This window comes from Littorina saxatilis, linkage group LG13 (genome assembly GCF_037325665.1).
Source record: "Littorina saxatilis isolate snail1 linkage group LG13, US_GU_Lsax_2.0, whole genome shotgun sequence".
NCBI lineage: Eukaryota > Metazoa > Mollusca > Gastropoda > Littorinimorpha > Littorinidae > Littorina > Littorina saxatilis.
This window is the reverse complement of record NC_090257.1, coordinates 37359623-37377895: the sequence shown is the minus strand read 5'-3', so window position 1 is coordinate 37377895 and position 18273 is coordinate 37359623. Positions and strand designations below refer to the sequence as shown.

Genomic DNA, 18273 nt, shown 5'->3' with positions numbered 1-18273 from the left:
AATGTTATACTTTATTCTTGTTAACTACCAAATGTACTCTCGTGCATAATTTATGTTCTGATGATGTTGTTCAAGCTTTGATTATATGAGTGCCAAAGTTATTTTGAAATTTCCCTTGTCGACGTTTTAGATTTTAAGAGGGATTGAATGTATTTGTATGTCAATGAAACTGTAAAATCTGTGTTTGTAAATGAGATGTTAAATAAATGTTAGGTAAGTTTTAGAACATATATTTAAAAGCATAATATGTTGTAATGTTTTGTTTGTCTTGTTATGTGCCACCACTGCAATTTCTCATTTCTAAAATAAAACAGTTAATTCAATTTGATTTGATTTGATTTGATTACCTCTTCCGGTACGTGATACCAACAAGTGAAGTCCACAAGGTCAAAGTAGATGTCATTACTGATGTCGACAGACTTAAAAGACACGTTCTGAAGTGTAGGTACCAGTGGAACCAGGGCGAACACGACTAGAAACGTTTTAAACTCCATACTAATCCATTTTGGCGCAAAGTTTTCGAACACAAGCTGAACCAACAGATATTCCCAGTCCCTGAACAACTGTGTCTCTGTGCTTTCTCCTTCCCTGTTGCATTCGCCTTTCACTTTGGCGTGACAGTTCAGGGCCACTACAGTCCATCGTTGAAGACTGTCCGCAAAACTCTGCCATTCCTGTGACTGTCTGGCAGAAGTAACTGTGTGCAGTGTTGTGAAGACTTCTTCGAATACAGCACTCATTTCCCCAAAGGCCAACAAAAAGGTCTTGTTTGACGCCCAGAGCCTGTTGCAGGTTTGAGAAGCAGTTTCATGCGGAGCAATTGTCGAAACTATCTTGTATTTGCGGGTGTAGGAACATTCACGGGAAAACAGAAAGTACATAAGACTTCTTAATCTAGACTCCTGTTTCAAAGCTTCCTCAAACAACGAGAACAAAATGTCTTTATCAAACTGCTGAAGGCGATCAGGCCAGGGAGAGTCTTTCCCATACAGCCTGTCGTTCATCTGCCACCATTCATCATCCTTTCTGAGCAGCCAACGATCTTCCTGTGGTTGTAGCGCATTGTCGACCACGTGCCACTTCGACCATTTTACGAGCTGCACGAGCACACAGTCAAGCTCTTCAGGGAAACAGCTTTGCAAGATTGTGGTCACGTCATCCGGGCCAGCTTGCTCTAAGGCTACGAACACAGCCTGCAGTCTGGTCGTCCTGTTCACCACACAGTCTGCGTATAGCATCACGGACAGGATATTCCAGAGACCTTCACTTGCAACAAAAATCATAACACTGTCCAGTTCCAGGCCCTTGATTGAAGACATCTGCAGTAGACGTCCCAGACATGACGTCTCTGTTCCCTTTATGCAGGTTTTCTTCAACGCCCAGGTGCGGCATTCCTTGCTGCATTGCCCCTCCGACCCAATAAGATGTGATGCCAGATCAAAAGCACCTCTGTCGACAAGCCTCGTCACAACGGAGTCATGGTTGAAATCGCTGCTACAACACGGGAAGATAAACCCTACAAACTGATCATTGTCTGCCAACTTGGCGGCTTCCTCCACTGCCCACTGATGCATGGACTTGCTGACCAGTCGGTGAGCGATCAACAGACTGACCAGCCGCCAGTTCTGTCTCGCTACAACCTCTCTCATCATGAGGTCTCCTTCTTCCTCAGTGCAGAACCGTGCGATGTAGAGAACTTCCACAATGTCAGCATTTTTACCTGCCTCTTGCACAGCCCAGTGTCTGACAGCACCGCTAATCATGCATGGCTGCGGATGATAAATGTAACTTCCGCTGGTTTTGAAAACAGCAGACGACCAGAAACCATCCATCTGATCTTGAAGGCCCCGTATTTTGACTGGGTATCGCACCTTTTCTCCTTGGTCTTCAGACTGATAATCTGGCTTTGTTCTGACATCATTTTCAGCTGTTTTAAGTGAGATAGTGCCCGCAATTTCACTTGCCTTTTGAAAGTATGCCCCGACATTGTTCCAGCAGCCCTCCCTGACTTGCTCCATGACCTGTCTGTCGTCTGCTTCAGTATGACTGTCTTCACTGCAAGCATCATTGGCTGTATCATAACCTGATCCATAGCTGCCGGATTCTGCCGTCTCATAAACAGACTCTGATGTCTCATGGTCAGACACTGTCGTCCCATTTTCAGATTCTGCCATCTCATAATCAACCTCTGCTGTCTCATAGTCAGACACTGCCGTCCTATTTTCAGATTCTGCTCTCTCATCGTTAGATTTTGCTTCGTTATCAACACATTTTGCTTTGTCTTTACCTTCTTGTTGAAAGGCAGCTTCTGCCGCTTCTAGGTTGGGATCGTTTTGAAAATGTGCTGTCTCTTTCATTAAACCTGCGCTGTTAGATTGCGTCTCATGAATTGTTTCACATTCTGGGTTATTGCCATCCATGACCTTCAAATTGCTGAAATGAAACGTATGCTGAGCACAATCTCTATTCGAAATAAATCCTCAGAAGGCTGTACACACGCATCTTGTGAGCAACTGTATCCTTTCTCTGGAATTTGTTGGGTTATTTTAAACGAGAGATCTGAACTCAAAATCAAACACTAAGGTCTGTCTCATTACATTTAGTCAAGTTATGACTAAATGTTTTAACATAGAGGGGGGAATCGAGACGAGGGTCGTGGTGTATGTATGTGTGTGTGAGTGCGTGTGAGTGTGTAGAGCGATTCAGAGTAAACTACTGGACCGATCTTTATGAAATTTGACATGAGAGTTCCTGGGAATGATATCCCCGGACGCTTTTTTCTTTTTTTCGATAAATGTCTTTGATGACGTCATATCCGGCTTTTTGTAAAAGTTGAGGCGGCACTGTCACACCTTCATTTTTCAATCAAATTGATTGAAATTTTGGCCAAGCAATCTTCGACAAAGGCCGGACTTCGGTATTGCATTTCAGCTTGGTGGCTTAAAAAATAATTAATGACTTGTGGTCATTAAAAATTTGAAAATTGTAATAAAAACATTTTTTGTATAAAACAATCCAAATTTACGTTCATCTTATTCTTCTTCATCATTTCCTGATTCCAAAAACATATAAATATGTTATATTTGGATTAAAAACAAGCTCTGAAAATTAAAAATATAAAAATTATGATCAAAATTAAATTTTCGAAATCAATTTAAAAACACTTTCATCTTATTCCTTGTCGGTTCCTGATTCCAAAAACATATAGATATGATATGTTTGGATTAAAAACACGCTCAGAAAGTTAAAACGAAGAGAGGTGCAGTAAAGCGTGCCATGAAGCACAGCGCAATTACCGCTACCGCGCCAAACAGGCTCGTCACTTTCACTGCCTTTTGCACTAGCGGCGGACTACGTTCAGTTTCATTATGTGAGTTCCACAGCTTGACTAAATGTAGTAATTTCGCCTTACGCGACTTGTTATCACTTACTCTCACACAAAATTATGGAACAGAATCTCAGAAGATTTGCCCATATTTCCTCATTTTGAGTATGTGTATGGCGTTAGGGGCTGGTACTGGAGTTTTAACTTATGATGTAAGCTCGACGCAAAACACATCAGGATATCTAGAAAAATCTGTTTTTTAAAACCACCCTTGATGATCATTTCCCGTCGTCTTTAACAAAGTGACTGTATGTTTAACACCGTTGTCGGGCTTCATCGTGGAATTCAAAGGTTCTGTAGATTTCAGTCATCCATGTTAGTTGCCTGATCTGCATACCTCGCCTGAAAAAAAGAAACCAGATTTAAGAACAGACAAAGACAGAGAAAGAGAAAGATGGAGCGACACAGAGAGAGTGAGACAGCTAGCCATCCAGTAGAGCACACTATTACCATCTGCATCTAAAAGGATACAAGTGAATTCAGGTTACTTCCCCTGCTTTGTGGTGTCATTTCTTAATTTATGCATGGAGCTACTCCCCTTTCTTTTTTCTACCCAGGCAAGCAATATTCTCAATTATTTGCCCTGAACGTGTTGTCGAAAACCAATGATTTTTTTCACAACAATATAACTCATATATTTATTAATGAGTAAATATCTAGTGAAGTGAACTTAAGCCTATTTGAACGTCCTGTACATTCAATTGTGTTGTACTTGTAATACATTGTGTGGAACACTCTAGCTGTTGTTGTATGTTTGATATAAAAAGGATAATTTATACAACGAATTAAATGGGGCCCGGGTAAGGCTCAGGTGGTAGAGCACTGGACTTGTGATCGAAAGGTTCGAATCCGGGCCGGGAATGACACAGGTCAACTTTATGGGCAGACCCAGAGATGGTATCCATCTCCCACCCCCGTGTCACCACAGTGGCACGTAAAAGACCTCGGTCATTCTGCCATAATACCACCTAAACACGCATACACTTGTGTATCTCATCTAAAGTCGATTTAAACCCCTAATGGCTTTGCCGTGAGGGCGTAAAACTTGAATTTCTCTCCCCCAACGAATTAAATGCATTTGTCAGTCCGACCTCAGCATTGCTCATTTGAATTTGGAGTATGATTTGAACTCATGCTACTTTCAACCCCTTACTCATTTTATAAACTCGAACAGAACTATCCAGCCAAATACCCCACATGAAAAATGAAAATATCTTTTAAGTTTTAATAAAGACCGTGGGTGGCAAGCCTTACCGCTAGACTATCACACACGCACCAAATGGGTGCATGGATATGAAGCTATCTTACTGCAACGAACGCTATCGCTTTTCATAGCTACTTTACATTTTTATCAGAACATTTTAAGAATACTCTTTTATATCTAAGTATCTCTTATTACTACTGTTAATTAGATGAGCGAGAGTGTGCGGGGGATAGGGAGGGTGGTGACACACTGTACACAAAGGGAAAGTGTGTGTGCGCGCCTGTGTGTGTTTTTGATCAAAGATAAATGTCGCCAATGCTTTTACAGAGTGACCTTAAATAAACGATTTTATCATTATATCATCATCAACGAATTATTTTCCTTAATTCTTACGGTAAAGCCTAGAAATATACTCAATGATTTGCTATGAAAGTGTCGGGAACTAATGATTTCTTCAGCAAAATATAGTTCATATTATCGCATTTTTATTGATCACATGACAAAAACAGCTGTTGCCATTGGTCAACTAGGAACTGTATATCAATTGACATCGCGCAGGAAGTTCCGAATGAATTTGATATCGCGCAGGAAGTAGTTTTCCAATTTTAATTTTGAAGAAAAAAATCTCACCTGAAGCAGGGACCTATATTAGAATATATAGGTCTATGCCTGAAGGGAACACAAGTCTCCTATTTTTTAAAAGCACAAATTTAAACAAGGAAAGTAATTGCATCAGAAAGATTAAGCTGTGAAATGAATAAAAACAAACTTCCCACCCAGTTTTAACAGAGAAATAGTAGAAATGAATGTTTGAATCTTACCGAGTGAGGCAAATGGAACAGACTTGGAATAAGCATAACAAAACCCCTTGGAAGTAGGGCCAGTACTCACAGTCGCAACACTGCAAGTTCTCTTGCAGTGTATCAGCACACCTCCCTCACGAAAAGGCTGGAAATGAGCAGCCGATTTAAAAGTTTACGCCAACATGAATCACTGTCCCACCCCTTTTCGTCGTAGCCATACAATATTCATCGTAAAACTCCTCAACAGTTTTCAGTCACAAATCTATCGGAAGACGCCATCTTGGGTCGTCTGCACAGCAGGCCTTCGACAAAATTATCAACAATGCAGTCAGTCAATACTGACAAAAAACTGGAAGCTGTCTTCGACACAGAAAATGATCCAGAGTACTTTGCTGATACAGTCTGGCGCACTTCAGTTCCTGCCATAATTCAGAGCTGCCAAATCAAAGTCTAAAAATCTACAAGTAACCGTGACATACACTTTCTGAAGGCTGTTCCATATGCCGTTTTCCACCCGCTGAACCTTTTTAGTGTGATCAGTTTCCACAATATATTTTTTCTTCTTCTTTTCTTTAAGGCCTTATTTTCGTCTGAGAAAACGAAACAGTAATAGAAACAAGTCGCGTAAGGCGAAAATACAATATTTAGTCAAGTAGCTGTCGAACTCACAGAATGAAACTGAACGCAATGCCATTTTTCAGCAAGACCGTATACTCGTAGCATCGTCAGTCCATCGCTCATGGCAAAGGCAGTGAAATTGACAAGAAGAGCGGGGTAGTAGTTGCGCTAAGAAGGATAGCACGCTTTTCTGTACCTCTCTTTGTTTTAACTTTCTGAGCGTGTTTTTAATCCAAACATATCATATCTATATGTTTTTGGAATCAGGAACCGACAAGGAATAAGATGAAAGTGTTTTTAAATTGATTTGGACAATTTAATTTTGATAATAATTTTTATATATTTAATTTTCAGAGCTTGTTTTTAATCCGAATATAACATATTTATATGTTTTTGGAATCAGCAAATGATGGAAAATAAGATAAACGTAAATTTGGATCGTTTTATAAATTTTTATTTTTTTTTTAAATTTTCAGATTTTTAATGACCAAAGTCATTAATTAATTTGTAAGCCACCAAGCTGAAATGCAATACTGAAGTCCGGCCTTCGTCGAAGATTACTTGACCAAAATTTCAACCAATTTGGTTGAAAAATGAGGGCGTGACAGTGCCGCCTCAACTTTCACGAAAAGCCGGATATGACGTCATCAAAGACATTTATCAAAAAAATGAAAAAAACGTTCGGGGATTTCATACCCAGGAACTCTCATGTCAAATTTCATAAAGATCGGTCCAGTAGTTTAGTCTGAATCGCTCTACACACACACACAGACACACAGACACACAGACACACGCACATACACCACGACCCTCGTTTCGATTCCCCCTCGATGTTAAAATATTTAGTCAAAACTTGACTAAATATAAAAAAAAGTTAACGAAGTTGCGAAAGCAGGTAAAGATTATCCAACATTTCCAACACGGCAGTAGCCTCCCTTGCTTTTGACCGAATGCTATAGATTCATTCGGTTAAATGGGTTCTTCTCTTCCGAAATCAAATGCGATAAAATCGTTATCGTTATATTTGACTGTGATATCGTCATTTATCAGTCCCAATGTCGCGAAAGCTGATTTTAAATGATTTATTTTTTAAACAAGGATTATAAAGTTAGCTTTTCTCATCCGTGTTTTTTTTAGTGAAAGAACAATAAAACAATTTAAGTAACAATATCAATTTATGTATGACCTCTATTATACATGATTAAAATAATTAACACAGTATTCCTTTTCGTTACACGACAAGACTTCAGGAAAAGGCACACACGTTGTTGTTTGAGTTGTTGACTAGACTCGGACGAAGTAAGTTCCTGGTTGAAAGTCTGTGTATGTGTTATAACTGATTTGAGATTGCGGAATAGCTAGCGAGTTTGTCGCTTTGTGTATACGTAGGCTTAATTTCTGTATACAGGCATATTAGTTTCTGTCCGACTAGATACAAAGAGAGAGAGAATGAGAGAGAGAGAGAGAGAGAGAGAGAGAGAGAGAGAGAGAGAGAGAGAGAGAGAGAGAGAGAGAGAGAATGAGAGGGAGAGTGAGAGAGAACTTTGAACTTTATTTATTTATCGAGGGTAACAGAATAAGCAAAGTATACATGCTTTTTTTCATCCGGCCCTCGCCCATTGAGTGTAACCCGATTAAAGGCACAGTAAGCCTCCCGTAAACCATCACAGATACTGTCAGGCTTTTACACACAGTACAAACACCCTTCCATTTGAACGCTCACCAAACGGGAACATCCTAGGTGCCCTACGTAAAGAGCGAGCAATTTTCAAAGAATTTATTTTTGCGTGGTTTATCTTACCCCTGAGCCATCGTGAACCCGTGTGATCCAGTTTCCCTTTTTCACAATGCAGTCGTCAGTTTGTAATTTGAATGCGGCTCGCTGTGAGCTTTAATATCTCCAATAGCACGTTATTATGTACCTCTGACTTTTCACGAAACAAACGAATGTGGTTCATAAGAACTCGAGCGATGGCTTTTGACTGCCTATAAACCGTCGTCTGCTACGAAAACCACGACCTTGCGTGACCCTGCTTCCGGGCTTTTCTTTTTTCAAACTTTCAAAACTTCGAATTGTACTGATCTTGTCTTGATGAAAAAAAAATTCTTTTATGATTTAAGAATGTTTGTGTAACAAGCTGTCAATTTATCATTTAGATTTTAAAAGTTAGGTCTAGCGCCAAAACGCACAATCATCGCTCCACAGTTGAAGGGAAGTAACTCATTTTTGACCTGAGTTCAGGATGGGTCCGATTGAGATGGTCTCAATCCGAAAAATTAATTCTTTGAAAATTGCTCGCTCTTTACGTACACGGGGGATAACCGGTCAAAGGCCGAGCAGAAGCCGAAGGCCGCTCATGACACGTGTGAAGGCAAGTTTTGTCTGTTTTCTAGGTATTGTTTGATTTATGTCGGGATTTAAGGTAAGCTACTGATTCAGCGATGACTAAATGTTTCTCGATGCATAAAAAGTCAGGGAGCGATTGATATTTGCCCGTAAATAGCCTTCAAAGCTGAAAATGTCCGCGATCGAGCACCGGAAATGGCTGTTCGATGGGTTTTGCAAGTAGAAATGTGCTTTATTTCACCAAATCAGCTCGTATTTGGTGTGGGTACGGGATTCTAGAGGACGAAGGAGTCATAAGATGTGCAAAGAAGTGCTATTTGGGAGTAGAATAAATCTTCCGAGACAGTAGACAAGAGAAGGTCATATTTGAGAGATGCGCGTAGGCCGATTGTCTTTCCGACAAGCGAATGATACAGCAGATTAATCATTCGTTTTGACCAGAAACCTAGTCTCTAGTTTTTATGAATGAGTTTTTTAATTAAAACAATCACGAGAACTCTCTCGCTTAGCCTAATGGCTGTTCGATGGGTTTCGCAAGTAGAAATGTGCTTTATTTCACCAAATCAGCTCGTATTTGACATCGGTTTGGTATATATATATATTTTTTTTCTAATCCTACCGCGAACTGGATAGCAGACGCGGCACGACTGTTGCTCCACACTTTGAAGTAATCCCACACTTTGAAGTAAATTACTTCAAAGTGTGGGGATGTGCCCCACACTTTGATGAAGTAAACCCATTTTTTACTTCAAAGTGTGGGGGGATCTTCCCACACTTTGAAGTAAACTCAGTTTTTATTTCAAATTGTGGGGGGATCTTCCCACACTTTGAAGCAACTTACTTCAAAGCGTGGGACTTTTGCATCGCCTGTTTGAGCCTGATGATTTTGTCAAAAAAAATGGCAAAGTCTTTTGGATGAGTGAACAGAAAAAGTGAGCGAGCCAAGAAACATAGTGATGTTTGTTATCAGGCTTTAAAGCCATATGTGCTCGATGACTATACACGCTAATTGCTTTACCAACAGCTGGAGACAGACTAAATTAAGTTCCCTGCAAAATATTGTGGTCTAGGACCCCTTAAATGTTGAGATATTTGAATTTTCATTTTGATCTGGATCGTCCTATTTATAGATTTGGCAACACATGTAACGTTGATGCAAGGGAGAGAACACCGCGGCTTTGTTGACATCCTCACTTTTTCAGAGGCTAGAACAAGCTGTAATGCATGTATTATGGTCCGCGCATGGTGACGTATCGTCATTATATGGTCTTATGGTGCGTTTGACATCGATTGTGGGCAAACTACACTTTGTAAACACGGGAGTGCGTTAGTATGCCTTTAAGCAATGTCCCATTGTTGAGTGTGACGAAAACTCGTGGTGACGATTTTAAAACATGTTGGGTCACGCATGGTCCAATCTTACATGGTCCAACCTTACATGGTCCAACCTTACATGGTGCAACCTTACATGGTCCAACCTTACATGGTCCAATCTTACATGACCATATATATACTATTGGACCATGTAAGATTGGACCATGTAAGATTGGACCATGTAAGATTGGACCATGTAAGGTTGGACCATGTAAGGTTGGACCATGTAAGATTGGACCATGTAAGGTTGGACCATGTAAGATTGGACCATGTAAGGTTGGACCATCTAAGATTGGACCATGTAAGATTGGACCATGTAAGGTTGGACCATGTAAGGTTGGACCTTGTAAGATTGGACCATGTAAGGTTGGACCATGTAAGGTTGAACCATGTAATATTGGACCATGAAATGTTGGACCATGTAAGGTTGGACCATGTTATATTGGACCATGTAAGATTGGATCATGTAAGGTTGGACCATGCAAGGTTGGACCATGCAAGGTTGGACCATGCAAGGTTGGACCATGTAAGATTGGACCATGTAAGATTGGACCATGTAAGGTCGGACCATGTAAGGTTGGACCATGTAAGATTGGACCATGTAAGATTGGACCATGCGTGACCCAACATGTTTTAAAATCGTCACCACGAGTTTTCGTCACACTCAACAATGGGACATTGCTTTAAAGCCTGATAACAAACATCATTATGTTTCTTGGCTCGCTCACTTTTTCTGTTCACTCATCCAAAAGACTTTGCCATTTTTTTTGACAAAATCATCAGGCTCAAACAGGCGATGCAAAAGTCCCACGCTTTGAAGTAAGTTACTTCAAAGTGTGGGAAGATCCCCCCACACTTTGAAGTAAAAACTGAGTTTACTTCAAAGTGTGGGAAGATCCCCCCACACTTTGAAGTAAAAAATGGGTTTACTTCAAAGTGTGGGATTACTTCAAAGTGTGGTGCAACAGTCGTGCCGCGTCTGCTATCCAGTTCGCGGTAGGATTAGAAAATATATATATATACCAAACCGATGTCAAATACGAGCTGATTTGGTGAAATAAAGCACATTTCTACTTGCGAAACCCATCGAACAGCCATTAGGCTAAGCGAGAGAGTTCTCGTGATTGTTTTAATTAAAAAACTCATTCATAAAAACTAGAGACTAGGTTTCTGGTCAAAACGAATGATTAATCTGCTGTATCATTCGCTTGTCGGAAAGACAATCGGCCTAGCTACGCGCATCTCTCAAATATGACCTTCTCTTGTCTACTGTCTCGGAAGATTTATTCTACTCCCAAATAGCACTTCTTTGCACCTCTTATGACTCCTTCGTCCTCTAGAATCCCGTATCCACACCAAATACGAGCTGATTTGGTGAAATAAAGCACATTTCTACTTGCAAAACCCATCGAACAGCCATTTCCGGTGCTCGATCGCGGACATTTTCAGCTTTGAAGGCTATTTACGGGCAAATATCAATCGCTCCCTGACTTTTTATGCATCGAGAAACAAATTTAGTCATCGCTGAATCAGTAGCTTACCTTAAATCCCGACATAAATCAAACAATACCTAGAAAACAGACAAAACTTGCCTTCACACGTGTCATGAGCGGCCTTCGGCTTCTGTTCGGCCTTTGACCGGTTATCCCCCGTGATGTAGGGGACCTAGGATGTTCCCGTTCGGTGAGTGTTCAAATGGAAGGGTGTTTGTACTGTGTGTAAAAGCCTGACAGTATCTGTGATGGTTTACGGGAGGCGTACTGTGCCTTTAATAACAAGAAAAAATAGAAGTTAAGTTAATTACAATTCAATTTATATAATTAACGTGTCAACAAATTAAAAAGACATTTCAAAATGCATTATGAATATCAAGCAATGATGTAATATTATCACATAATTATTCATTTGTTTCCAAGAGAAACAGCATGTACAGTTCCTTGAAGGAAGTTTCACTGAATTGCATTTTAATTAAATCAGGAATGGAGTTCCACAGTAAGGCGCCAGAATAAGAAAGACTTGATTTGTAAAGGTCTATTCTAGGGGTTAGGGTAATTAATTTGTTTAGTTTTCTTGAATTATTCAGTTTGAAATTTGATGCAATGAATGTAGGTGCATTCCCTGACATAATTCTATGCATCATTGCACCTTTGTTATAGGTAAATCTTAATTTGCTAGGAAGAATCTTGATTTTTTTATAATCAGACGTAGAGAGAGATGTATTTTATAAAAGAATTAATTTAACAGCTCGTCTATATAAAGAGCATAAGTGTTTCAAAGTGTTTGTACTTGCAGAGTCCCACACTGTGGACGCATAATCAATAGTTGTTTGAATAATTATATGCCTGAAAAAACAGTTTCCGTGTGCGTAGGTCTAGAAAGTGTTTAATTTTTGATAACTGATATATTTTTTTAGAAGTATTTTTACAAAGTGTATCTAAATGTTTTGACCAAGACAGATTATTATCAATGGTTATGCCCAAGACTTTATGGTTATCAACTTCAGTTACATCTTGATTTTGTATCTGTAGTTTAGGAAATTTTGATGATAGATTTTGTCGTTTTTGTCTAGTGGTTAGAAGCATGCATTTAGTTTTATTTGGGTTCAGTGACATATGGTTTAGTTCTGACCATTCCAGCAATCGATCAGTGTTTTCTTGGAGGACTCTTGCTAGCTCACTTAGATCTTTGTGACTAGAATGAATTGTAGTATCATCTGCAAATAGTTCACACATACATTTGACAAATAATGGTAGGTCATTAATATAGATAGAAAATAGTAGAGGACCAAGAATAGAACCTTGTGGAACTCCAAACCTTACTGTTTGTTTACAAGAGTATGATTGATTCAGATAAGTACTTTGCTGTCTATCTGACAGGAAAGATTTTAAAATGTTAACAGAATCAGTTGCCAATCCATAAATCTCAAACTTTTTTATAAGGAATTTATGGTCAATTAGGTCAAAAGCTTTAGCAAAGTCAACAAATAGAGCAGCACAGAACTGGTTATTATTAATGTTGTTTAGCCATTGGTCAACTAAGCTGATCAGCGCTGTTTGACATGAGTGTTTTTGCCTAAAACCTGATTGCTTATCATGTATCAATTTGTTGTTCTCAAAGTGCAAAAGAACATGATTATTGATATGTTTTTCAAGAGGCTTTGAAAGGTTTGATAGAATTGATATTGGTCTGTAATTTGAAGGATTTGTAGTATCTCCCGATTTAAAAAGAGGAATCACTTTAGCCTGAATTTACTTGGAAAACAGCATTGGTCGATACATATGTTATAAATGAAAGTCAATGTATCCGTGATTATTGGAGCTGCCATTTTTATAATTTTTGCATCAAGCCCATCTATGTCACGTGTTCCGGTTTGTTTAAGATGCTGTAGCTGAGAGAAAACATCCAGTATAGTCATTGGTTGCAATGCATGATGAACATGGATCTGTTTGGAATTGCAGTATTCCTTTAAAAGTTTTAAATCATTTGATTCTGTCCGATCATAAGAAATCACTTTATCTGCAATTTTTGAGAAATGTTCATCAAGTGTATCTACAGAAATATTAATAACTTGGGAGGATTTATTTGCAATGTCTTTGTTTGTGAGTTGGTTAATTGCTTTCCAAATAGATTTTGAATCTTGTTTAGATGTAATAAGGTTTTGAAAATATTGTTGTTTACGTTTTCGTTTCAGGGAGTTCACTTTATTTCTTTGTTGTTTGTACTCTTCATGGGTACCATGTTCTTTTAAAAAATCACGGTAATTTGCTGCATTGTCTATGTCTTTGTCGATCCATTTAGGTTTTTCGATCTGCTTTATTCGATGTGTTTTAAGGGGTGCGTGTTTGTTATATATATTAATGAATATAGATATCCAAAAATCCAAAGCTTGGTCAGGGTTTGTAAAATTGTAAGTATTTGAAAGTGGACTATTTTTTAGATCAGAAAGAAATGCACATTCACTGAAATGAGAGAATGAACGATATGTAATTGTTCTGTGACCTGTTTTTGGAATTTTTACCCCTTTACGAGACCACGTGGTGCAAATGGGAAAATGGTCACTCACTGCAAAACATGGTACACATGTTTCTTTAATATGACGTTTTTCAGAAACATAGATATGATCAATACGTGTTTTAGAGGTGGAAGTAATACGAGTAGGATTTTGAATCATTTGATGTAAATTTAATAGATTTAGTGTTTCCAACCAATTCTTATTTTGCTTCAGAAGATCGATATTAAAGTCTCCAAGAAGAATGATTTCTTTTGATTCATTTAAAACTGCATCCATCATGTCCATGAATTTATCACACCAGTTTACTTTCTCTGCTGGGTTTCTGTAACAGAATCCAACAATAATTGATGCTGATTTTTGTAAGCATAATTCCACCCAAATGGATTCTATTCCATGAGATTCAAGTTTTTCAAGACGCTTGTAGGTTAATGATTCATTAATATAAACTAACAAACCAGTTTCTAAGTTTTTGGAAGAATCTTTTCGTAATGTTTTATGACCTGAAACGGAAATATCTGAATCAAGTATGTTGTTAGATAATCTAGATTCTGAAAATCCAAAAATATGAAAGTTTCTACCATTGTTAGAAAGTAAGGATAATATGTCTGTCATTTTGTTATATGCATGGTTTATGTTTAAATGGCCAATATGAAGCCCTTGTGTTACAAGCCAATTATTTTGACAACTATGAGTTGAAGAATTTTTTACGGATAAAAAGTACAAAAGCAAACACCTCACACACAAAACCCCACGATAATAAAATACCGATTAAGCAAAATTGTTCACAATAGGAATTTCAACAATTACAGTTAATAAGAGAGAGACTGAGAGAGACTGAGACTGAGACTGAAGTTTATTTCACAATGTTAAAGATTTAAGGCTGGGCCTTTTCTAAAAAAAATCTGTCCTTGGGACGACAAACACACAAAACAATCAAAACTTGAGTAAATGTAAAAAAACAACACACTACCAAGAAAGAGAGAGAGAGACAGACCGACCGACAGACAGACAGACAACTAGTGCTCTACACAGACAGAGAATTACCTGCAAAGCCATCGATTTACAAACTTCAGTTTCACATATTTATGCCGGCGGTAAGAGCTGTCCCTTCTTTTCCTTGTGCATAGTGTCTGTGTTGTGAGAATCGTCAATCGGAACTGTGTTACTGCATCGTGTATCTTCAAGCGTGTAGCTGACAAAGTAACTTGCCGCAGTGTTAGAGATACATTCCTCCCCGTGTAAATGATTGTGTATAAAACAACCACATATATATATACTAGATGATTACCCGCTTCGCCGGAAGAAGTAGAGCCGAATACCCGGCTTCGCCGGGAAGAAGTAGAGGAATACCCGGCTTCGCCGGGATGAAAGCGTTGTGGACAGTGACCTTCTAAAAATAGTAACGGGAATATCCGGCTTCGCCGGGATGAAAGCGTTGTGGACAGTGACCTTCTAAAAATAGTAACGGGAATATGGATTGACGCCACACGAAGGAAGGGAGATAAACGCAAAACACTGGAGAAGATAAGGAAGAGTTACTGGGAATGGATCTGGGAAGATGAACAGAAAAACCAAAATCGGTTCAGCGCTGCGCGCTGAGAGCACGTGTTGAAAATTCTCATCGACCAGGTTGTGTCCGGGGTCTACCTGAATATGCCCACCAAATTTGAAGCAGATCCATCGAGAACTTTGGCCGTGCATCGCGAACACACACACACAGACACACAGACAGACACAAGCCGTATATATATATAGATATATATATCTGTTAAGGCTTATACATGGAACAACACCATACTTTCACTCCGACATATCCCGAAAATACACACACACACACACACACACACACATACACACACACACATACACACTCATACATACACACACACACACACACACACACACACACACACACAAACACACACACACACACACGTACGCACACGCAAACACGTGACATGTCACACACATACACACACACCGGCACACACACACCGAAACACACACACACACACACACACACACACACACACACACACACACATGCATTGTACACCATTAATGTTTTTTCGTGAATGAATAATTCGTGTGTGTGGGGGGGGGGCAGCTTCCTGTGCGGAATGTGTCATTTGCATTGAATTTATTTCGCAGCCTGGATTGGCATATGTGTCAGTTACGAAATCAATTCAGCAACAAACGAAAAACCAAAAAAACAAAATCCCGGTCTGGATAGAAAGCAGCCAGGCTGCAGTTTTGTGGGTATGGGTTGGAGTGGAATGACGTCATAATTCCATAATTATGTTAAGCCTGCACTGATCCATGTTAATTTACACGATCGTCTGCAAGGGTACGAAAGTATCTTTAACTGCATGAAGCGCGACTGTGGGTGCGCTGCTAAAATTAAAACGCAAGCCGGCATTTATGCAAGGACACATAACACTATTTTAGCATATAAACACTTCATGTCCCTAATAGGCTCTAGTTCCTGTGAGGACGTAAAACTCAAGTAACACTGGGGTGATGATGAGCAGGGGCGGATCCCATCATTTTTAAGGGGGAGGGGGGGGGGTCAAATTTCGTTAAGGGACAGATCGACGACGCAAAGCGTTTAGTTGAGGTTCGCGCCCGAACTTGCAAGGTAAATGTTGAAAAAAACAAGGAAAATGGAGCAATTTGATGCAATCTGAGCCAAGAAACTTCCCCTACTACACCTTCCAAAAGTTACTTTAAGAAGACGAATTTGGATCAAAACAAGGAAAATCAACCGACCCGGTGCAACCTGAGCCAACAAATTACCCTACTACCATCCAAAACCGTCATTTAGAAGACAAAAGGCCTGCTCCTAGAGGGGCCCGGAAACTTTTGATAAAAACGAGGAAAACGGAGCAATCTGATGCAATCTGGGCCATCTTTTTTTCTTTATTTTCAAATGTCTTTCTTTTTTTCTTTCTTGTTTGTGTTGTTGTTTATGTTGTGTTTTTTTTTTTGTAGGCTGGGAGGGGGGGGTCCGGATCCGCCCCTGATGAGAGTGGGGGTGGATGGGATGAGTTCTCCTGCTTTCTAATACTGGAATTCATGAGGGTACCCGACTTGAACCCACCCCCACCCCACCCCCTCTCCTGGTGCGATTTGTCTGAGGTCTGGTGGAGCTCATAGCTGGGCAAGGCAAGGCAAGGGATATTCTTTGGGAAAAACCCATGGGGGTTCGAGATTTTCTTGACAAGCTGCACAGACGTACAGCCCGAAACTCTACATCGATACAGACGTTGCGGGGATTTGTTTGTTTGTTTGCTTAACGCCCAGTCCACCACGAAGGGTGATATCAGGGCGGTGCTGCTTTGACATTTATTTAACGCGCGCCACACACAAGACAGAAGTCGCAGCACAGGCTTCATGTCTCACCCAGTCACATTATTCTGACACCGGACCAACCAGTCCTAGCACTAACCCCATAATGCCAGACGCCAGGCGGAGCAGCCACTAGATTGCCAATTTTCAAGACTTAGGTATGACCAGGCCGTGGTTCGAACCCACGATCTCCCGCTCACTGGGCGGACGCCTTACCACTAGGCCACCGTGTTGCGGTCGTTGCGGGGATAACGACAGAATATCGAATTCGGAACCGAGACAAACCTGACATCCTTTTTCTCGTCTCAAGACAGCCGGTGTTATAGCCTTTTTTGGTGATACCAGTTCGGCTCAGACATGGTGGAGAAAGCTCAGGTGTCACACCGGCAGTTTGAGACGAGAAAAACGATATCACCTTTGTCACGGTTCCGCATTTGGTATCTGGTCGTTCTCTTCGCAACCTCTGTAATAGCAAGTTGTTACCGTGTTACCTTGTTGGGGCTGGCGGTTTTGGTCGTCAGAAGACAACTGTGCTGCAAACAACGCCTGGCCAGTTGGCAACATACGGAAGTATCATCTGCACGGTGTGTCAAGTGATTCGGGCTAGGACGTTCGTACGCCGGATATTTCCGTTTTTACAGTCATTTTCCGCACTTGGTCGAAGAAAAAATTTCAGTAAATCGTGTGGGCAGCGCACTTTCGTGATATTGCAAGAAAAAACAAGTCGCGTAAGGCGAAATTACTACATTCTAGTCAAGCTGTGGAACTCACAGAATGAAACTGAACGTAGTCCGCCGCAAGTGCAAAAGGCAGTGAAGGTGACGAGCCTGTTTGGCGCGGTAGCGGTTGCGCTGTGCTTCATAGCACGCTTTACTGTACCTCTCTTCGTTTTAACTTTCAGAGCTTGTTTTTAATCCAAATATAACATATTTATATGTATTTGGAATCAGAACATGATAAAGAATAAGATGAACGTAAATTTGGATCGTTTTATAAAACATTTTTTTTTTTTTACAATTTTCAGATTTTTAATGACCAAAGTCATAAATCAATTTTTAAGCCACCAAGCTGAAATGTAATACCGAAGTCCGGCCTTCGTCGAAGATTGCTTGACCAAAATTTCAATCAATTTGATTGAAAAATGAGGGTGTGACAGTGCCGCCTCAACTTTTACAAAAAGCC

General features: G+C 40.0%; 1 protein-coding gene across 1 annotated transcript in view; it reads right to left on the bottom strand.

Moving 5' to 3' along the window:
- LOC138945647 (ankyrin repeat and death domain-containing protein 1B-like) overlaps window positions 1-2934 on the bottom strand; it is a 15570-nt gene extending 12636 nt beyond the window's left edge. Inside the window, exon 1 of the mRNA XM_070317129.1 lies at window positions 348-2934. Within this exon, the coding sequence (XP_070173230.1) occupies window positions 348-2420 (2073 nt within the window). The 5' untranslated portion in view covers window positions 2421-2934. The remainder of the gene's footprint in view (window positions 1-347) is intronic.
- Window positions 2935-18273: the final 15339 nt, after the last annotated feature.